This window comes from Poecilia mexicana, unplaced genomic scaffold, assembly GCF_051168715.1.
Source record: "Poecilia mexicana isolate PSO_F unplaced genomic scaffold, ASM5116871v1 scaffold_1, whole genome shotgun sequence".
NCBI classification, from domain to species: Eukaryota; Metazoa; Chordata; class Actinopteri; order Cyprinodontiformes; family Poeciliidae; genus Poecilia; species Poecilia mexicana.
The window spans coordinates 22,335,081-22,354,940 of NW_028263370.1; the positions used below are offsets into that span (position 1 = coordinate 22,335,081).

General features: G+C 38.0%; 1 protein-coding gene across 1 annotated transcript in view; it reads left to right on the forward strand.

Annotated features, from left to right (window-relative positions):
• The first annotated feature begins 11,083 nt into the window (after positions 1 to 11,083).
• Positions 11,084 to 19,860, forward strand: part of bnc2 (basonuclin zinc finger protein 2) — a 227,118-nt gene continuing 218,341 nt past the window's right edge. Inside the window, exon 1 of the mRNA XM_088006490.1 lies at positions 11,084 to 12,015. Within this exon, the coding sequence (XP_087862616.1) occupies positions 12,013 to 12,015 (3 nt within the window). The 5' untranslated portion in view covers positions 11,084 to 12,012. The remainder of the gene's footprint in view (positions 12,016 to 19,860) is intronic.

Sequence of the window (19,860 nt, forward strand, 5' to 3'; positions counted from 1 at the left end):
AAGTGTCACCACTCCCATTAACACCCAGATGAGGAAATCAAAAGTCATTATGAACATTAATATGGAGGACCAAAAGGGACAAAATTAAACAAATAAAATATAATCAAAACATCAATTAAATGAATGATGAAAAAAATAAAGATGGATGGACGGATGGATGGATCAAACAGACGAATTGAAGTATTTAATATCTTTGAATTCTTCAGATTTAATCTTTTAAAAGTATTTTTCATACATATTTAAAATTTTAGTAACGTTTCCAAACTCAAAGCTGTTTCATTTCACCTCAGTTCCCCATCAAAATGTCCGATATTTGTGAAATATGGAAACAGGATGGATGAATGGAAGGAAGAAGCAGTGAAGTTATGGTAACTTAATTTCTTTATTAGGATGAAATATTGGGTTCTATTCTGGTTTTCTACTTACTTATCGTCACTTATTCAGCGAAATGAGCCTCAGAGCCACAGAACCGAGCAGAGCAGATGTAAACTGGCCTCCTGCATCCGCAAAGAGCCTTGAAACAAGATGGCTCCTGCAGAGACAGTCCCAATAAGCATGCTCCTCTCACTCCTGTTCTGCCTCGCTGAAGTTCAAGCGCTCTGCAGCGTCTAATCTACCAGGGGAAGGAGTGACACAGGATTGTGATCATGCAAATTCACCTTCATGAAAAATTCAGGAACCAAATGACAAGCCTTGGTGTGTCAACACTGACAGGGGAAGGAAGAGAGGGGAGAAAAACACGACACTCCGCAGAGAATTGGGAAAGCGCCGTCTCCGCCCGCTGCCTCAGGTAAGCGGGGGTATTTATCCACAGTTCTGATGCACCTGGAAAACGCAGCAGACGACAGTAGCTACCGAAGAGTCCCCAGTTTTAAAGGAACACTGATTGTACAAATGCCAGGTGGGATGTGAAAGCTGTGCAGCGTTTAGCAGAACAAGCATCCTCCTACAGCGAGGCAGGCTCCAACATGCCAGCGTTTTACGGCGAGGCTTTGAGTGGAGTCACTTTGCAGCGTGGCTGACGGCTCTATTTATCGAGCTGTGGAGTGGGATTAGACTATAACGAGATGTTGTCACATTAGCTGAGCTTCCAGGGCAAATGCACTCAAAAAGACATCGCATTAAATATGTTTCCATGAAATAAGAAAGGCATTTAAAATCACAAGTGTATAAGTTTGTTCACTCGATAAACTGTGTCTTCTTCTTTGTGGTTTCCACCAGTAGTAACTTCCAGTTGTTAATCACTAATAGATGAGTTTTCACTACAAATATGGGTAAACTTTATTTTTTAAATAAAAAACAAGTTGTTTTATTAATCGGTGTGTTCCCATGTAGCAGACTTATTTTGGAAATTTCAAATTAAGCAGCTATATATGATGACATATTAGGGCCATTGATAGAAAAAGGAGTAAATTTCCACCAAAAAACCCAGAAATTTTGAGATTAATTGATTAGTCTTGGAAATTTCTAAGATCCCAAAAACCTTTACACTTTTGAAACTCGGAATATTTCGGAATAAACTGAGAAAATTTCCAAGTTTTTTCTAGAAAGATTAATTAATTAATCTCAAAATATCTGACTTTTTTTCCTGCAATTTTTTTTTTCAAATGTTTCCTTTTTAGGATCTTACAAATCCCCAAGACTTTTAAAAATAAAATTTCTGCAATTAATCTAAAATTTCTGACTTTAGTTTCTTACAAATTTTCCAGTTTTGAATCTCGGAAACTTCCATGTTTTTTACAGAAAATTTTTAATATTAATCTAAAAATTTCTGAGCGTTTTGGCAGATATCGGATCCGTTTTGTTTGTGTACACTGGCTCTGATATGGCCAATGGAAGCACAGCCACTGCGTGTCTTGAAACTGAAGTTGCCTCAGCAAAAGGGCACTCTGAATTTGTGTTGAAGTGATGAACCGTGTCTGTACAGATTTCCATTGGGTTGTTGCCCTCAGGAGGAAATCTGGAATCTGTGGGAGAATTGTCAGCGCTGTTGACCTCGGACATGAACCATCCTCATGTTGAATCCTGTGAGACCTCAGACAGGCTTGCCAAGCCCCTGGGACAGAGAGGCCATTGATTACCTTCTCCTCCACCGTTCCCGCCTCTAAACTCACATTGGAGCTCAAATCGTTCCCTCGTTGCGAAGCTTCAACTGCCATTTCTGTTTTCACATGACGGTAATAACCTTTCTCCCCAAACCCCAACGAGACGACGCGGACCGTCTCTCCGACTCCCATCTGATGACCTTCTGGTTCCCTGCTCAACCGGCGAGCGCCCTCATAAAGGAGGAATTGATCCGAGAGGTCACATGGATGTGTATGTGACTGTGTTTTTGTTATCCGTGAACTGCAGGGCCACACTGACTAACAGTTCACTCACCTAGTGTGCCATGCAGGCCCCAGTCGGCCCCCTCCACCGATGTGTGGGAACAAGGAGTCAGACTATTTCCCTCGGGCTCCGGCTGGAGCGCTTGTCCTTTACTTGGTGAAAGGGTAAATTAAGGTGGTGAGGTTGTATTTAAGTTCATATTTCCCCTGAGTATGTGAAAGGAGACCAAGGACATGGGACATTGATCGCCCTGAGTAAATGTTGTCCACTTGGAAAACAGCTTTTAGATGAGAAAAGTATTTGTCTTACTTACAGCACCAGAGCTTCCCTCAATAAGAGTCTGAAGGGATCAAAGTGAGAAAATGACAGAGAGGCTCTGCATCACAGAAAAGCTTTTATCTCAAACGGTGGCATCAGAAATCACGTTTTTATCTCATTATTGTTAAAAATCTGCGTCCATCACTCAGTTCTTTACACTCTGCTTCAAGGTGGGAGATCCTGAATCATTCCTCATCCTGACTTCAGTTCAGCTCAGTCAGGTTTTCTTTAGGTTTCAGGTCTGGGGACGACATGATCACAGAAAAAAAGCCTGATTTTGTTTCTGGTAAATAATTTCTACCAGATTTTTATTCAAAATGTTCTGATATTTCAGAGTTGGTCATGTCGTTCATGCTAACAGCTCTCTTGCATTGTAGAATCTCCACCGACTCGTCTGGAAGTATCTGCTGCTCAAAACGCTATTTGTGTTTGTGATGGTAGGACGAGTGGCATGTAAATAACGTCTAATGGTTGCTATGGAAACTTTGGAAATGTCTTGCCCTCCCGCTCTTCCAGCCTCATCTGTCTCTGCTCTGGTCATTTTAACCTTTTCTCTGATTTCAGATCTCAGTAACTTTCTGTGAATTGTAAATTCCTTGTAGCCATTTCCTCACAGATGAAGATCAACTCTTCTCCCTTACATAAAGGGGATATTTTCAGGCCTTTCCCATTTTGAAGAGTAGCTAAATGAAATGGACTCATTGTCACGTTGTTGTAATGCAATGGAGTCCACACTTATGCTAATCTGACGCTGCGCTAATTGCAGAGCTAATTTTTGATTAGCGCTTTAGCTTAGTTTGAAACACTCAATTTTTATTTATTTATTTATTGTGATAAATTCTAAAGCGCTAAATCTTCTTGGCTGTTTTTTAAAACTCTGCCAGAGAGCAAAGCTTCTAAACTATATTGTCTTTAAATTATGAAGTTTGTAAAGCTAGCGTCAAATATTAATCTTGTTTTGGGAACTCTAGGAATCTAATAAGTAAATAAGTCAGTAAGGATATCAGGCAGAATGAATGAATAGACTTCAAACCTAAGAATAACCTCTGTTTCATGGTTTTTGTGTGTAAAGAAGAGTGAAATCTGAACCAGTTCATGGTGCGACTTGTGTATCGATTAACCCAGAAGCCCATCTGCTCTGTTAAGACAGATGACTCAACACAAACACACAGCGGTCGACCTTAAACACGGCATCTCTGACAGGTCTTCCTGCCATTTCTGTGCTCTTAATAAATCAACACGTGTGCAATAAGCCAATACAGTGTAATTACTGACCCTGCTGCTTTATTAAACTTGCAACAGGCTGCTAAAGATCTGTGACTCTGATAAAAAGCTAAAACAGTGTCACCACAAACTTTGGTCTCGATTTGTAACATCAAACTCCTTTAAAGTGTGGAGGCATAAAAGTTTGAAATCAGGCTACTTTAACTGAACTTTATTAAGCCTGACATGAGACCAAAATTTGCTGGACAAAGTTATCGCAATAAATGATAATATTGTTGATCTGAGACCATTTTCCAGTAATATAATGGTGATGGGATACAAATTCAAGAGCACATTCTGAAAATCCATTACTTTAAAGTCTAATGAACATGTAACACTGGAATTAAGTATCCAAAGTAAACAAATCAAATCTATGTGGTGAAAACTGAAACATTGTGCCACATCTGAAACACTGAGTTCCTTTAAATCTGGACTAAAAACCACCAGCTTAGTTTATTTTGAATCATAACTAATGAAACACAAACCAACATTTTGATGTGAAAAGTTGTCCTTCTAGTTGAGACCAAAGCACCAGACTGAAGACTTTTGTCATCCAGTTTTTGGCAGAAAGAGAGAAAAGTCCAAAATAATAAATCTTTACCTAATAAATGTGTCAAAGCTTCAGCATCACAGCTAAACAGAAACACGTCATGATTTAAACTTAAACTGTATCGCAGCAGTCAAAGTCATTATGAAAGGCTTGTTTCCTTCTTAAATCATCTTTTAAAGGCGTTTTGTTTGTTGCTCACATTAGTATGTAATATCTCATTTAATTAGCAGCCTAAGCCCTCTGACAAACAGGCATATGGTCCTCGCTCTCCCACGGCCTTGGCCAACAAATGAATATGCATATCCTGGGACTTCCAGTAGCTTGTTACTCTGGAATGAATTCTACACAAGCCTAATCCCTGATCTATTATTTACCCCTTGACCAAACATGCAAGTGGGGCTTCCAGACGCTTGACTTGATAGAAATGACTGCCAAGGGACTCGGCTGCCTCTCACCCAAGTGGAAGAGCCAGACTGAGGCAGAGGAGCACAGAATGTTCCACACAAGCCCTTCAAGTCATCACTCCGGAGATGTCTCAGTCAAACGTTGAGCAAATCCTCGTAAAAACAAGCACACTATGAAAGTTTAATGAAGGCCTTATTTCTGTGGGATCTGGGAAATGAGTGTCACATCCCCGCCGAAGATGGAAACGCTTTCCAGCAGCTTCCATGCTGCATAAATGTGGACTCTGTGACAGCAGGAAACACACAGACGGTGCTTAAATGAATGCAAATACGGAGTAGATTCAGGCAATCTGAGGCAGGGAAAGAGTCTCACCGCTGTCTAAAAATCACAATTCATTGGTCGCTTTATCAGGCACCCCTGCCAGCGCCATATTGGACTTCATTTTACTCTCAGAAATACCTTAAATCAAGTCAAGTTTATATGTACTTTATATCATAAAAACATCATACAGTTATCAGTTATGAAACAAGCAATAAATATTACACTTTGTTAGATGTCAATAAACATCAAATATATTTGTCAATATTGCAGTTATTACAAATAAAATAAACTTTAAACAGGTGAGTTCTTGGCTTTGATTTAAAGAAACTCAGTGTTTTGGCTGTTTTTCAGTTTTCTTGAAGTTCATTCCAGATAAACTGACTCTTCTGGTCAAGGTAAGCTAATGTGTGTTGCACATTTCAGCAACAAGGCAGTTCAAAGGGGTTTTACACTATAAAACATCACAGTCACCAATTATGAAACAAGCAATAAACTTTACAGTTTGTCAAATGCATTCATCAAGCAAATACACATTAAATCTGTTGATCAATGTTCCAGTTATTATGTTTCAACATCAACAGGTGGATTTTTAGCCTTCGTTTAACCTAACTAATTTAAAAATAAAAGATTGAAAACACAAAACTTTGGTTTGTTGACATCCCACACAGCCATTTTTTTCCAGTAACACATAAGAAATGATCACCGATTGGCTGGTTGCCATGACGCATTCTTTCGAGCATTTTGATTGGCCTATGCACCAGAAGCGGTTAGGACATGAATGACTGTTTCAAACATGAGATAAACTTAACTTCTTAAATTTTAGGAATATTTTCAGACGTTTTCATTATAATTCCAGAAAAATATAATAAACTGCCAAAGTTTCTGATCAACTTTGGCAGTTTATATTTGTCTGAATAGAGTGACTGTCCAAACCTTACGCTACAAAATGTTTTGCACAGAGTTTTTCCCCAACATATTACTGTAGCATAATTTTTAGTGTTATGTCTGACAGCAGTGAATCTAATGATGATTCAGGCCATGGGATGTTTGATGAACGGACCCACAGTGTGACCACACATCTGGTTTCAGTCTCTGCTTGACTGCTGTGATCTGTGAGGTTTTTGTTTATCATGTTGGTTTTGTATTTGGATCATTTTGGTTCGTGTTAATTTTTGGTTTCCACACTCATTCCTTGGTGGAGAAACTCTGTCACAGTTAGAACAAAGAATGATCCAAGTCCAGAGAGTTATGCAGCGAAACAACATTTTTAATTCAAAATAAGCAAAGAAAACTTCCAAAAACTGCTTGAAGACTCAGACTTGGGCTAGGAATGATAAGCTAACAAACAACAGAAACAGAGGAGACAGCGAGGACTACGGCAATCTGGACAGCTCAAATACTAAGGAAGTAATAGAAGGAGCTAATTATCCCAAGTAAAAAAAGTATGCTTTAGTATACTAAATTTTAACATACTTTGATTGATGTACTTAAACTGTACTATTTTGGAACAACTAATTTTGTACTTAGTATACTTTAGTAGTACTTAAGTTGTATAAAATTACAACTTTTAGTATACTTAGTATACTTCACCATACTTTTTTGGAACAACTTCAAGTTGTACTTAGTATACTTAAAGTATAGGGTTAAACAGAGAAAGCATTTGTATTTAAAGAGAACAGAAAAATGGCAAATAAAACAATAATATTTAACAATTTTAAGACATTGTGGACTTGCCATGTATGTGAAATCATGAGAACTGATGATGATTGGGACCGGATGCCTGGGGGGGAAAACATTTCTGGGTTTCTTCTTTGCCTGTTTATGTTAGAAGTAGAAAAAAATACTTAGCAATGTCATAGAGTCAGTTGATGTTGGCATTAACTATGAAGCTGTTTTAAGTGTGGACTTAAGGAGACAAACTACCTTAAAAGCTTTCCATCCATGATCTGAACAGGCTGATCCTTGCAGGATGGTGAGGGGGGCTGGTGGTGCCCATCTCCAGCAGCCATCAGATGAGAGGCAGGGTTCACCCTGGACAGGTCACCAGTCCATCACAGGGCCCTGAAAGAGAAGTATGAAAGAGAAATGTTAGATTAACAAGGGGGAAAATTCTGTCCAGTTATCTTTAAATCAAATCATGTTTATTAAGTACTTGGTGTTGGTAACACACCAGTTTTTGCTGTTGAAAATGTAGCTAGCTCCTCATTGAAAAAACAAAAACAAACTTACATCATGAAGACGATGTGAAGGTTCATCCTCAGAGCTGGTTGGTGATCTGGTGGAGCCAGAGCCTCTTCTGAGATGGGAAAGTCTGAGTTTCCTAACGCCTGATTTATCTGGCTTCCTCTTTCATTTGCTTAGACTGCAAACATATGTTGAAGATAAAAACATTGATGAACGAGTTAGAACAACAACCTCACAATATCAAAGTCTCTTTGTCTTATGGAGCTTAATTAAAACCAGGTTAAGTTTATGAATAAAAGTATAAGTCGCAACAAACAGGATCCATGCAGTTTAAATTTATACAATAATTATTTATGAAACCAACGTAAGTTATATATCTTTACTGCACTGTTTATAATTAAATGAAGATAATTAATAAGCAAACTTACCACCAGCTAGCAACACGTTAACAGCCTTCGTCCCCCCGGGCTCCTTTTGTGACACATTTCATTTCCATCGGTTGTTGTCCAGTTGTGTCCAGTTGTGTTGTCGTCTAACTCGGACTAGGACGACACCAGCTTGAATTTACCAAAATTAGTAACTATTGTCAAGGCCCTCTCTACTTTGAAGAAAATATTATGCGAGTAAAAATGGCAAATTTGAACCGCGCTTGTTATCTTCCCTGCGTTCAAGTTTTTTCTTCTCTTTGTGGCGTGTTTTAAATAAATGAAAATGTGCAATACCGCCACCATCTGGTCTGGAGTATGAACTGGAGCTAATGCCGTTGATTATAAGGTTTTAACATCACACATCTGAAAATGGATTGGGTACTTTCTTAAAAATTACATCATGATTATCATTTTTTTATTGCATGCAATTTTAATAAATACTAAAAAATTATTAAGGCCCTTAAAAATTCATACTTTTTAGGTACTTAAAAAGTATTCCTACATATACATTAAAGACACTTTAAAAGTGCCTAAAAGACATACTTCTGCATATATATATATATATATATATATATATATATATATATATATATATATATATATATATATATATATATATATATATATATATATATATATATATATATATATATATATATATATATTAATTAGTTTTATTTTGTAATCAGGTTGCTGCGTGATTCAGACTTCTGCCCAGGTCCCTCTTCAAAATGAGATCTGGATCTCAACGGGGTTCACCTGGTTAAATAAAGGAAATTAAAAAAGGCATACTTTATTAGCCTAAAATTTACACTGAGATGTAATTTAAAACATACTGAAATTAATAATCTAAGGTAGTGTTAGTATACTTAAAGTGTACTTTTACAAATGTAAGTATGTTTGAAATATACTAAAGTATACTTTTTTTTCACCTGGGTGCAGGTGAATGGATGCAGCTGGAAAAGGAAACGGGTAAGGGCAAATAAGGAAATGATTAACAACTGGAAAGAGTTGCTGTGTGCCTCAATGGAGTTTCACTGCCAGAAAATCATATATTATATATTTCTTATGCAAGTATGACAACAAAGTCACATTATTAATAGAGTAAAGATGCCATATTAGCAGAAGGAAGTCATAAAATTACTGGAAAAAAGTCATTTTAATGAGAGCAGAAATATATGTAAACCAGATATATATTTATTTCTGATAATATTATGACTTATTATTACTACATTATTAATATTATGGTCTATTACAACTTTTTTGTGTATTACTACAGCTTTATTGTAACATTCTAAATTTATTCTTGTACTTTTTTTACGTCATTATCGTATGACCTTATTCTGGTAAATTACATTTGTTTCTAAGCCTGGCCCTACATCTCCATTACAGGGTGAAAAATAAACAAAGCAAAGAGAATGAAAAAGGGTCAAAAAACTGAATCCATAACACAAACAATAATCTGAAGAAACAAATCCAAAACACAAACAATGAGACTAACCAATGAGAACATGAGGTAACCAAAAATGGTGAGATATAGAGAAATAAACAATAAAGGAATGATCAAAACATAAATTAAACTAAAAGTCCAAACATTTATGGATCATAACAACCCTTTTCTTTTTCTCCTGGGTCAGTTTCTTCCTTTAGTTTTAGTCTTTTGCAGCTTTTCTTCATTCTCCTGTTACGTCTCAGTCGGTTCTGATGGAACTAAATCAGTTAAAAGTCGCTCCGTTTCATTACGACCTGGTCCATGTCCTCTGTTTCCAGTTTTTTCTGCCCTGCAGTGCCTCGTCTGTTTACTGCTACCTGGATGTTTTGTTCTCATGCTCTCTGGTTCTTGCGTGTCGTTGCACCACAGTGCAAGTTCTCTCAATAAATACTCATCTCCAGTAAATTCCCACCAACTTCCTCAGCATTTGGGTCCATCTAGAGTTCAGATTATAACAGAATGTGCTGCTCAGTGGACCCAAAGTCCTGTTTTCAGATGACTGCAAGCTTCTGCATTTCTTCTGGAAATCAAAGTCTGGGGGAAGAAATGAGAAGCACAGAATCCATGTTGCTTTAATTCCAGTGTGACGTTTCCACAGTCAGTCGCTGTGGTTACATTAAAAATGTGTGAAAAGCTGTGTTGATATTTCAATTTCACAGTTGTGGTATTTTTATTAAATAAGAAATTTAATTACAATCACACCTGAATAAATTTATTCATGTGATACGCCATTAAAAACCATTTTCCTCCTGCCACTTCCTGTCCTCCTCTTTGTCATTTCTGCCAGTAGTAACATCAGGTTGTTGATCATGTGACTCAGGTGATGTGAAAAATATGTTTTTATTGCAGTTTTGCCAAATACATCTATTTCAATACAGCCAAGAAAATCACCTCATCCTGGTGCAAGCTCACTTTCCAAGCTCATGAATGAGTCAAAGGCCAGTTGAGGCAAATATATTGATAAAACTACACATCAAACTGTTAAAATGTGAATCAATCTTGTCTGAGCAAGATGAGATCTTCTTAAGGAATATTTTTTTAAAATTCACATTAATATAATTTGGCAGAATACAGATACAGAATACTGTTTTGATTCGATTGATAAAACAATATTTAAGTTGTTTTCTTCAAAGTTCTATTTATGTGTCTCTCTAGTATGCAGAGGGCCACGTAAAATGTTATGGGAGGCCGGATTTGGCCCCCGAACCTTCAGTTTGACACGTGTGCTGTACAGTGAACATACTGTTTAAATGAGCTCACATTTCTGAATTAAACGCTCCTTTCTCTTTTATTGCACTCATGAAATATTCTTCCAGAAGTTGACAACCAGGCTTTTATTAGATGTAATAGTAAAAATTTATATAAATAAAGGCTTGAAATAAATCACACTTTGTGTAACATGTGAGTTTCACTTTGTAAACCGAAACAAATGACCTTTTCAGTGAGATTCTAATTTACTGAAAGGCACCTGTGCAAATTTGGAAAACAAAATATCTAACTGAGCGCTAAATGATGCAGGAAAGTTTAATAAAAACTTAATTTTATACTCAAAAGGACTTGAAGCCTGTGGTGTAGGCCATTAGTTCAGTAGAAAAAAGGTGATAAAGTTTGTTTACTTTCATTTTTGTTCTTTTTTTTTGTTGCATGCACACAGAAAATAAATCCAGGCTATTTAAGTAAATATTACGTTTTTTAAATTTTTTAAAAGGTGCATAAATACAGGTATAAATGTGGACTTTAACTCGCTCCAGTACATGTTCACGCCAATAACAAAATATCCAAAATGAACAAAAAAGTCACTTAAAACTGTTTCGTGATTAAAATGTCGTTATGAAAATATGATGCACGCTTAAATTTTTCACCTAAAGTTAATTGGCACCTTGATAAGTTAAAATGTTGGGACATTTTTCTTACTTTATTAAGTAAGTAGTTTAATTCAGCGTGTTTCCTTCCAGGCGACATTAAACGTGTCTGACCTGAATGAGCGCAGCAGAAAAATGCCCTGAAAACTTTTCAAACGTTGCACAAGCTCTTCTTATCTCGGGGCTACGACTTTCCCCCGCGGATCTGCTGCGACAAGACGGGAATCTCGGTCCTGACACAGCGTCGTAAATCAGCTCAGATGGACCCCGTGTTCAGTCACTCGGGGTCTGAAACAGAGGGCTGAATTCACCCGAGTTCCCCCTGCAGCCCCGGACCGTCCGCAGCTCCTCGGCGCACACTGTGCTGCTGACTCTGCACTAGGAAATCACCAGGGAAGTGTAAAGAAGGCGTTTTTCCCCCTCTCTCTCTTCCCTCTTCCCCGTTTTTCATCAAGGTAGGACAAGCAGCAACAGCCCAGCTCCTGCTTGTCTGTGATTCCAGCTTGATTTCTTCACTTTGCGGGTTTGAACCGACGCAAGGCGCAGCGCTCCGCTCCGGGACACCGACGCGTATCCAACCGACGCGCAAAGCAGCCGCGACTCCTGCGATCCTGCTGGATTAAAAATCAAAAACAAAAAAGCCCCCAAAGAGTGACTGTGTTCTTCAGGTGAATAAACCCTGTCAGAAACATCGAAGCAGAGTTGGTGAAAGAGAAGAACCGAAGCGCGGTTCCTGATTTCAGAAGCGTCTGGAAGAGGGAGAAAGTTCCCCCACTTGAGGGCGAAATCTGACTTTTTTCAGGACGACAAGTCTCCAAACGTCCCAGGAGCCCCGAGGTCTGTCTGATACAACATGCAGCAATGGTAAATATGATTTTTTTTTATGCTCCTCATTTGTGAATTTACTCGAACTAAACTCTGCTGCTGAATAAAATGAGTGAGTTTTAACTTTATTTGGACAAAAGTTAAAAAGATCAGACATAAACTCACCAGAAAAAGAAACATTTCTCATCTTCATCTGATGACTGAATCTCAGTGAAACTCTTCTGATGTTCTTTGTTTTTCTTTGAAACAACCAGATCTGACAACAGAAGCCTTATTGAACCATAAAGGCCCTTTTTCTCAACTGAAGCAAACTTTTTATGACTTGTGGAGAATTACAAATAAAAAGCTCTGATGCACAGCTTTAAAAACTGTTAGAGGATTTTGTCTGAACACACTGGCTGTCGTTATGTTATCAGCCAGCAGAAAGCTGGTGCACATGTGCCATGTTTGTTGGATGTCATTTCATTTGAGCCAGGCCTGAAGCCTCCTCTAAACTTCCTCCTCTAAACCTTAAATATTCTGCTTTCTTTGTGATTCAGTCTGAGAAACAAACAAATCCATTTGCATGAGATCTGAGTTTATTTATGAACGAAAAACCCAAAACGCATCTTCACTGTGTTTTTTTGAGGAGAAGAACTTCTGTGTCTTAAATCAGTTCAGGACTCTTCTGAGCTTGGGTTGAACAATTTGTGAGATGAGCAGACAGAGGGAGGGAAAGTAAAGAAACTGTTACAGAAAATGTGGTGGATAAATGTTGCTGCTTCAAATGCTCTGCAGCCCGTCTGTCAGCGGGACGTTTGAAACATCGGCGTCCATCTCAGAGCCTCGACCTTTTTTTCCTCATGCTGCAGTTTCTTGAGTCGCAAGGTGAAATGCAGTTTCAGTCGTCTTCGTTCTGTTGACGTGTGAGTATTTGTGAGTTCAGGAAATAACATTTTTCATCTTCTGAAGGTGACAAAGGTCGAAAAGTAGAGGGTGGTTGAGGTCAGCGGCAGCGGCGACGGAGTCAGGTTAAAGAAAAAGTTAAAGTTGTCAGCGAGGCTGGGTCGTGATTCCTCTGGGTCTGGGAGAATCAGAGGTGTGTGTGTGTGTGTGTGCGTGTGTGTGTGTGTGTGTGTGTGTGTGTGTGTGTGTGTGTGTGTGTGTGTGTGTGTGTGAGTGTGTGTGTGTGTGTGTGTGTGTGTGTGTGAGCCACTGGTTAGTCGGTTCAATAATCTGGTGGACAGGTAGGCCTGTGACGCCCCCCCTCCTTAGAGAGGCCCCTAATGAAGAGAAGGGCTGCTTAGTGGTGCTCTGCTCTGACCCCACCAACCTCCACTGTCCCCCCTGCTGGCTCCCTCTGATTACTGCTCACATGGTGAACCACCCCTTCACTCTCACACACACACACACACACACACACTGTCCTCTACCCCACTCTGTCTGTCTCCTTCTAAACTCTCATTAGCTGCGTTTCCATTAAATTTGTGCAAATCTTTGTCTAAAAATCACAATTTTGCTATTTCTGTGTTTCCATTGAATAAGAAAGTAAACTAATTGTTCGTGTGATAAGTCATTAAAAGTCATGGCAGTGATGGATGTAAACAGTTACATTAGATATATTCATAATTCAGTCATGGCGCCAGAGCTGATCATCTATCAGCTGTTTCCTTTAGAAATGCACACAAAACTTTAGCAATACTGCGCTAACGTCGATAAAACATAATTTCGTAACTGTGATGTTTCTATTAAATAAGAAACACAATTAAAATCCCGTGAATAAGTTTGTTCATAAAAACACGGTGCGCCATCATCCTGTATCTACTTCCTGTTGTCGTCTTTGAGATTTTGATCATGTGACTCGTGTGATGTGAAATCCGTGTTTCTGTTTCTGCTGCAGTTTTCTTAAATAAACCAATTTTTGATCCAGCCAAATAAAAAAATAAAACACATCCTACCAGCAAAACCTTTTAACAAAAATCGTGAGGTTTTTCAGAATTGGCATATTTCCATTAAGCAAATCTAGTTTTGTAATTTCAAGTTGTACAATTTTAAGGTAAAAGGAAAAGCATCTGCTGTCCATCTCTGTCTGTGTATTACAAATGTTAGTCTTTTCATAGGAATTCTCACTGATATTCTTGTCTTTGCTTATTTCTTTCAAGTAAGATTTTGTCTGTAATATTACTAACATAACCCTCTAGTTTCCTTTGTTAGTCTTCAGTCAGAGGTATCTTCATATTGATCACAAGACTGACTGCTACTGGATGATCTGATGTCACACTTAAAGGGGCAGTATTATGTAAAATTTACTTTTTTTTAGTTTTACATCATGTCATAAAGTTATTCCCTCAACAAAAATATACCTGGAGTGTTCCTTTGATTCTCTTATGCATGTCTGAGAAATCCTTTCATCTCCATGGCAACCATTCAGCCATGCTAAACACCTCGGTGGACCTGGCTCCGCCTTCGAGACGCAGCTCCGCCTCCAGTCAGCTCCTTCAAACTAGCCAGCAGTAATTAGCAAACACCTGGTGGAACAGTTGAGTTCACTATAGGAGCTACTGCTCAGTCCAATGCTGGAAAAAACGTTGCTAAAGGGTTAACAGAGGAGCCATGACTTCCTGAAGGCGGAGTTTCAAAAGGAGGAGGAGCTTCTTAAAGAGACATAGGCCCAATTTCAAGGCATGAAATTACGACATCAAATTTGATATACACAGCATTTTATAACAACTGAAGGTAATTTGCTATAAAATGGTGCCATGTGCGCCTTTAAGATGAAATATAAGACATTGTTATGCCACTTTTAATCATTTCTACAAAAAAAAACACATTTCATAAACCAAAAACAGATTTCTGCTCAAACTAAACTTTGTCTTTCATTCTTACTGCTATGTGGAGATTTTGAGCACATTTTCCGTCTCACCTGATGATATCAAGCCGACGTTTCTGCAGTGTTTTAAATTCAACCAGCGGTGGTTCCTCGCTGTAATGATACATCCCAGCTACGCTCTATCAGTAATCTCCTGTGTGGCTGATAGTGTGTCTTGGCAGTGACAGAAAAGGTAATATTTTGAAAGTGGGAGGTGGGGGTAAATGTAGCGGTGTCTCTGTGTGGAAACCTTTGAACACAGCAGCGTAACTCAAACCGTGAACTTTAGAGACCAAGCAGAGACACGATTAAATGTTAAAACAAATTGGATGGCTGGACTTCTAATTTAATATAAAACGTAACTTAGAACAACATACATGTGAGAGAGATAATTACTTTTCTCCTTTTCCTCGCTACACAAAGTATGAAACTGAATCCTCACACACTTACGCTCAAGAAAACATGAGGAAATCTGGTCTCTGTTCATGTGATTCTTAGACAGCCATCAGAAAATGTCATGAATTCAAACCGAGAGGAAGAAAAAAATACTGGAGCGAGTTCACTCAGACCTTTACTTTGCAGCAAGGAAAAGAAATCAGAATATTTTAAGAGATGAACATTCTGACTTCCTGAGGCTTTGGAGACACAAGATCATTTGCATTTATAGACAAATACCTGCACAATTATTCAACTGAGTCTGCAGCTCAGCCTTCATCTGAGTCAGTCAGTTGAAGAAATGGAAAGGATTCCAAATTAGCCTGGATTGGGGCAGGAGAGTTTTTGTTACCAGCCATCAGGATCTAAAACTTGCAGAAATGTAAAATGCTGGGCTGTTTTACCAGTTCATAGAGGAGCCATGACGCTAACGCTCAAGTTCAAGCTGTGAGCCAATAGCGTGTCAAGTTGCATTTTATCACGACATCCTGAAAAAAATTCCAAAAGCTTTAACATCAGTCGATACTGATGTTAATCCTAGTATATACAGTATCTCTTTTTCCTCACTTTTATCTCCATAGTTCATCACTGCACTGCTAAGTTAAATGAAGCGAAATGAGACGGTTTTAGTGCATGGGGTTGAAACAAGTAGAAAATAGGAAGCGATGGCAGCGCATGAATCCAAGCTGAAGATGTGGCAAAGGAAACATCCAGGTAGACGGAAGGAGACAACAGGACAGGAAACTCAAAACGATTTACATTTAAAACAGAAAACATACCACACTTTGACTGGAGTCAAACTATAAGAAATCCATCCATCATTTCACTTCACCTGCTTAACCGGTGCAGCATCCCGGAGGCGCAGAGCTGAAGACGTAGAAACATCTAAAGACGTGCGGCTAAAGAACGCGGCGTATTTCCACTGTGAATGATGAAGCTGCATGCGAGGTAGAAGACCAGGCGGCTGCCATCAGTACTTTGACAGGTCGAAACATTTCTCTCAATCCATCAATCTAAAGTAGGTTTGCAGATGATGAAGTCATTTTTTGCTACGGTTATGTCCACCAAGTAAAACGCTTGTAGAAGTAGCATGGTAGTAAATATGGAAAGAGAAAATAAGCATTAGATTAGGGACCACAGCGGCCAATGTTACCAAAAAACGCTCATAACTGCATACTTTAATAGTTCAAACACCAAATATACTTTAACATGCACTAAAATACACAGTGGAATCAGTTCTGGCGCTAACACCCAAGCTAACATCTTCAGTCGTCGTCATCTCCGAACTTTGGGGTTCACCCAATCAGCAGCAATGAAAATGAATGCTGCTTCTGGATTGGCTGGTTGGTAAACAGTAGCCAATAGCATGTCAAGTTGCATTTTCTTTTAAATACTTTAGAAACTCTGAAAACATTCACAAGGCAGCGCGTTTTTCACAAATAATTAAAGGTAAAGGTAATTTTATTCATATTTTCAGAGCATTTAAGAGCCAAGTTCCTCAGAAATGTCTCACTGAAATGTTTCACTCTAATCAAAAACATTTTTATTTCCAGATTTTTTCCTCATTAATGAGAAATTCCATCGTATAAATGTGTCCTTTTGTTATATCCTTCCTTCTTTCCTCATGTCCTGGCTTGTGTCCTCTCTCCTCTTTCATCCTATTGCTCTTCAGTGTGTCCTTCCTTCCTTCTTTCCTTCCTTCCTTCCTTTTTTCCTCCCTTCCTTTTTTGGTCCTTCTTCCTTCTTCTCTTCATTCATTTCGTCATTCCTTTCCTTTTTCCTTCCTTCTGTCCTTCGCTTCTTCCCTCCTTCCTTTCATTCTTCTGTCCTTCATGCTTCCATTTTTCTTTCCTTCCTTTTTTGTTGCTACTTTATTTCTTTTTTCCCTCCTTCCTTCCTTGCTTCCTTTCAGTCCAGAGGAGTTTCTACCTAAAACCTGTTTATTGTATAAATATTTATTGTAACATTGTCAACTTTAGTGTTTTACATTTTAAACACAAAAAAGGAGAACAGTCTGAGATTCTGACATTAAAACATTTAGGAACTTTTATCTGTTCATTTCTCTCTTCTATTAGTTTTGTTTTTTAAGTCATCATCTCAGACCTAAAAAACAAAACAAAACGGAAATCTGATCCATTTTTGGTTAAGGTAGCTTTGTGTAAATGATTTTCCTTTTTTGTGCTGTAAAGCAAAACGTCATCCCTAAAAGTAATTTGGTTGTTTCATGACACGGCCTGATATTATACAAAAGCTTTAATCTGCTAAATGATAGTATTGTCTGCGGTGGGAAGAAAGATCACAATTGCAAATGGCAAATTAATCAGATTAGAATCAGTCTCTGCGGTAAAAGGTGTGTTTAAGCTGTAAAGCTGAGACTTGTCGCTACACGCACGTCTTTTTTCTCCTCAAGCTTCATTTTGCATGTTCATCAAAATGCTCTGAAGGAAAAAAATGAAAACACGGACAAGCGTCTGCAGGAGTCTCAGTGACTTTACTAAAAGTCACTTTGACAAACAAAAAGAGAAACGTTAAACGTGGCTTTTAATTAAATGAGTTTTCTGCTCAGGCTTAGGACTGAGTTGGGTAGTAACTAGTTACATTTACTCATTTATTTGAGTAACTAAAAAAACAACTTTTAGGATTATTTTACTACATGGTACTTTTTACTTTACTTGAGTAATTTTACTATGAAGTATTTTTACTCTTACTTGAGTATCATTTCTGGATTTTCTACCCACTGAATAAAAAACAAACATGAAAAAGTCCCCAGACAGACACACACCTGCGTTTTTTTTTTTTAAGATTCATAAGTTTTTTATTGAAAGAAACTGATTTGGAAAAAAATTATTTTTGCCTAATTTTATTATTTTTTGTTACTTATATGAATTATTGTCATTTTTGTCCTTAAGATACCAAAATTTCCACCTTAAATTTTGGGCCTCTGATGATGTAATTTTTAAATATTAAATGATTGATCATTTCATCAGTTATTGAGTAGATGTTTTCCAAATAAGTATTTACTTTTACTTGAGTAAAATATGCTGAAGTAGTACTACTCTTACTTCAGTATACTTTCTGGATACTCTGCCCACCTCTGGTTTAAGGTGCCTTAATTGATTCTGTCCAAAGCTAATTACCAGCAGCTGCGTAAAGTAAACACTTCGCTGTGGCGGCGCTCCAGTCGGTTCCATTTGGGCCGCGATCCGTTCGTTGTTGAGCGGCGCTGGGATGTAACTCATGTCGGCAGTATAGAAATACCAGAGAAGTGGAGCTGCAGCGAACAGGAGTAGAGTTGTAACCAAATGGCTCAGCTGGGAGGTATAAGGTTATGTGATATAATTTATATTTTATGGCTGCTGCCTGCATGAACTGCAGTGCAGGATAAAGTTGTTCGCTGGATTTCCATGAACAGGCAGTGAGAAAATCTGGATTTTCTACTGGTGATTGAAACTCCAGCTTGAAGTTGGAACTTTAATTTTCTTGTTGGGTTTTTTCTTTCTTTCCTTCCATCCTTCCTTTTCACTTCTTTCATTGTGTCCTTTTTGTCTTTCTTCCCTTCTTGCTTTCTTAATTTCTTTCTTTGTTTCATTCTTCACATCTTTATCTCATTTTTCATTCTTCTATCCTTCCATCTTTCCATTCTTCGTTTCTCGCTTCCTTCCTTTTTCTTTCTTTCTTCTCCTTGTTTCTTTCCTTGTTCCCTCTTTCTTTCCTTAATTTATTTCTCATTTTTTGTTTATTCTTTATTTCTTCTTTCCTTCCTTCCTTTCCTTTGTTTCTTTCTTCCATGTTTCATTCATTCTTTCTGTTGTTCTTTCTTTGTTTATGCTTTTTTATTTATTTCTTTTTTCTTTTCTTCCTTTCCCCCGATCTTTCCTTCATTCATTTCTTCCCTCCTTTTTTCTTTGGTTATTTCTTTCTTCCCTTCTTCCTCATTTCTTTCTTTTCTTCCTAACTTTCTCCCGTCCTTTTTTTTTAGTTTCTTTGCTTCTTTCTTTCTTTCTTTTTCATTCTTCCTTTCTTATTTCCAAACAGACTGACAAGAGCTTGACGATAGGGATAATTTATTTTCTCTTTTTTTTTCTTTCGGGGCGTGTGCGTTAATGGCTGTGCCCCGGTGACTCAAAAGGTATGGAGGGATATCCTCAGGCCATACAGAGTGATTTGATTAAAAGAGAATAATTTGCCCTAAAGGTGTCTTTTCCCTTTTCCTTAAAAAGGCTGGTGGAAGAAATCTGATATGACAAGATAAGTGGTGGCTCATGAAAAATTCCTGAGGACTGAGACGTAGCATGTTGACTTTGGAGATATTGCCCCGCGTGTCTCGGTCTTTTGCTCCTAACGCTGCCTGACACTCTTATTTCACCTGCAGACTCGTTGAATGGATTCATATTTCTCCCAGTGTTGGATTTTCTCAGCTAAAGTAAAACAAAGACAAAAATAAATTAAGTTCTTGTTTTCCTGTAATTTTAATGCTACAGATCATGTGTGCCTCTATGCAGTATTCAAAAATAATTTTGCTTTCACGATTAAACGATGCCTTGAATTGAACTGTTTTATATAATTTAAGACACATTAATTGCATGAGACAGTTTACTTTA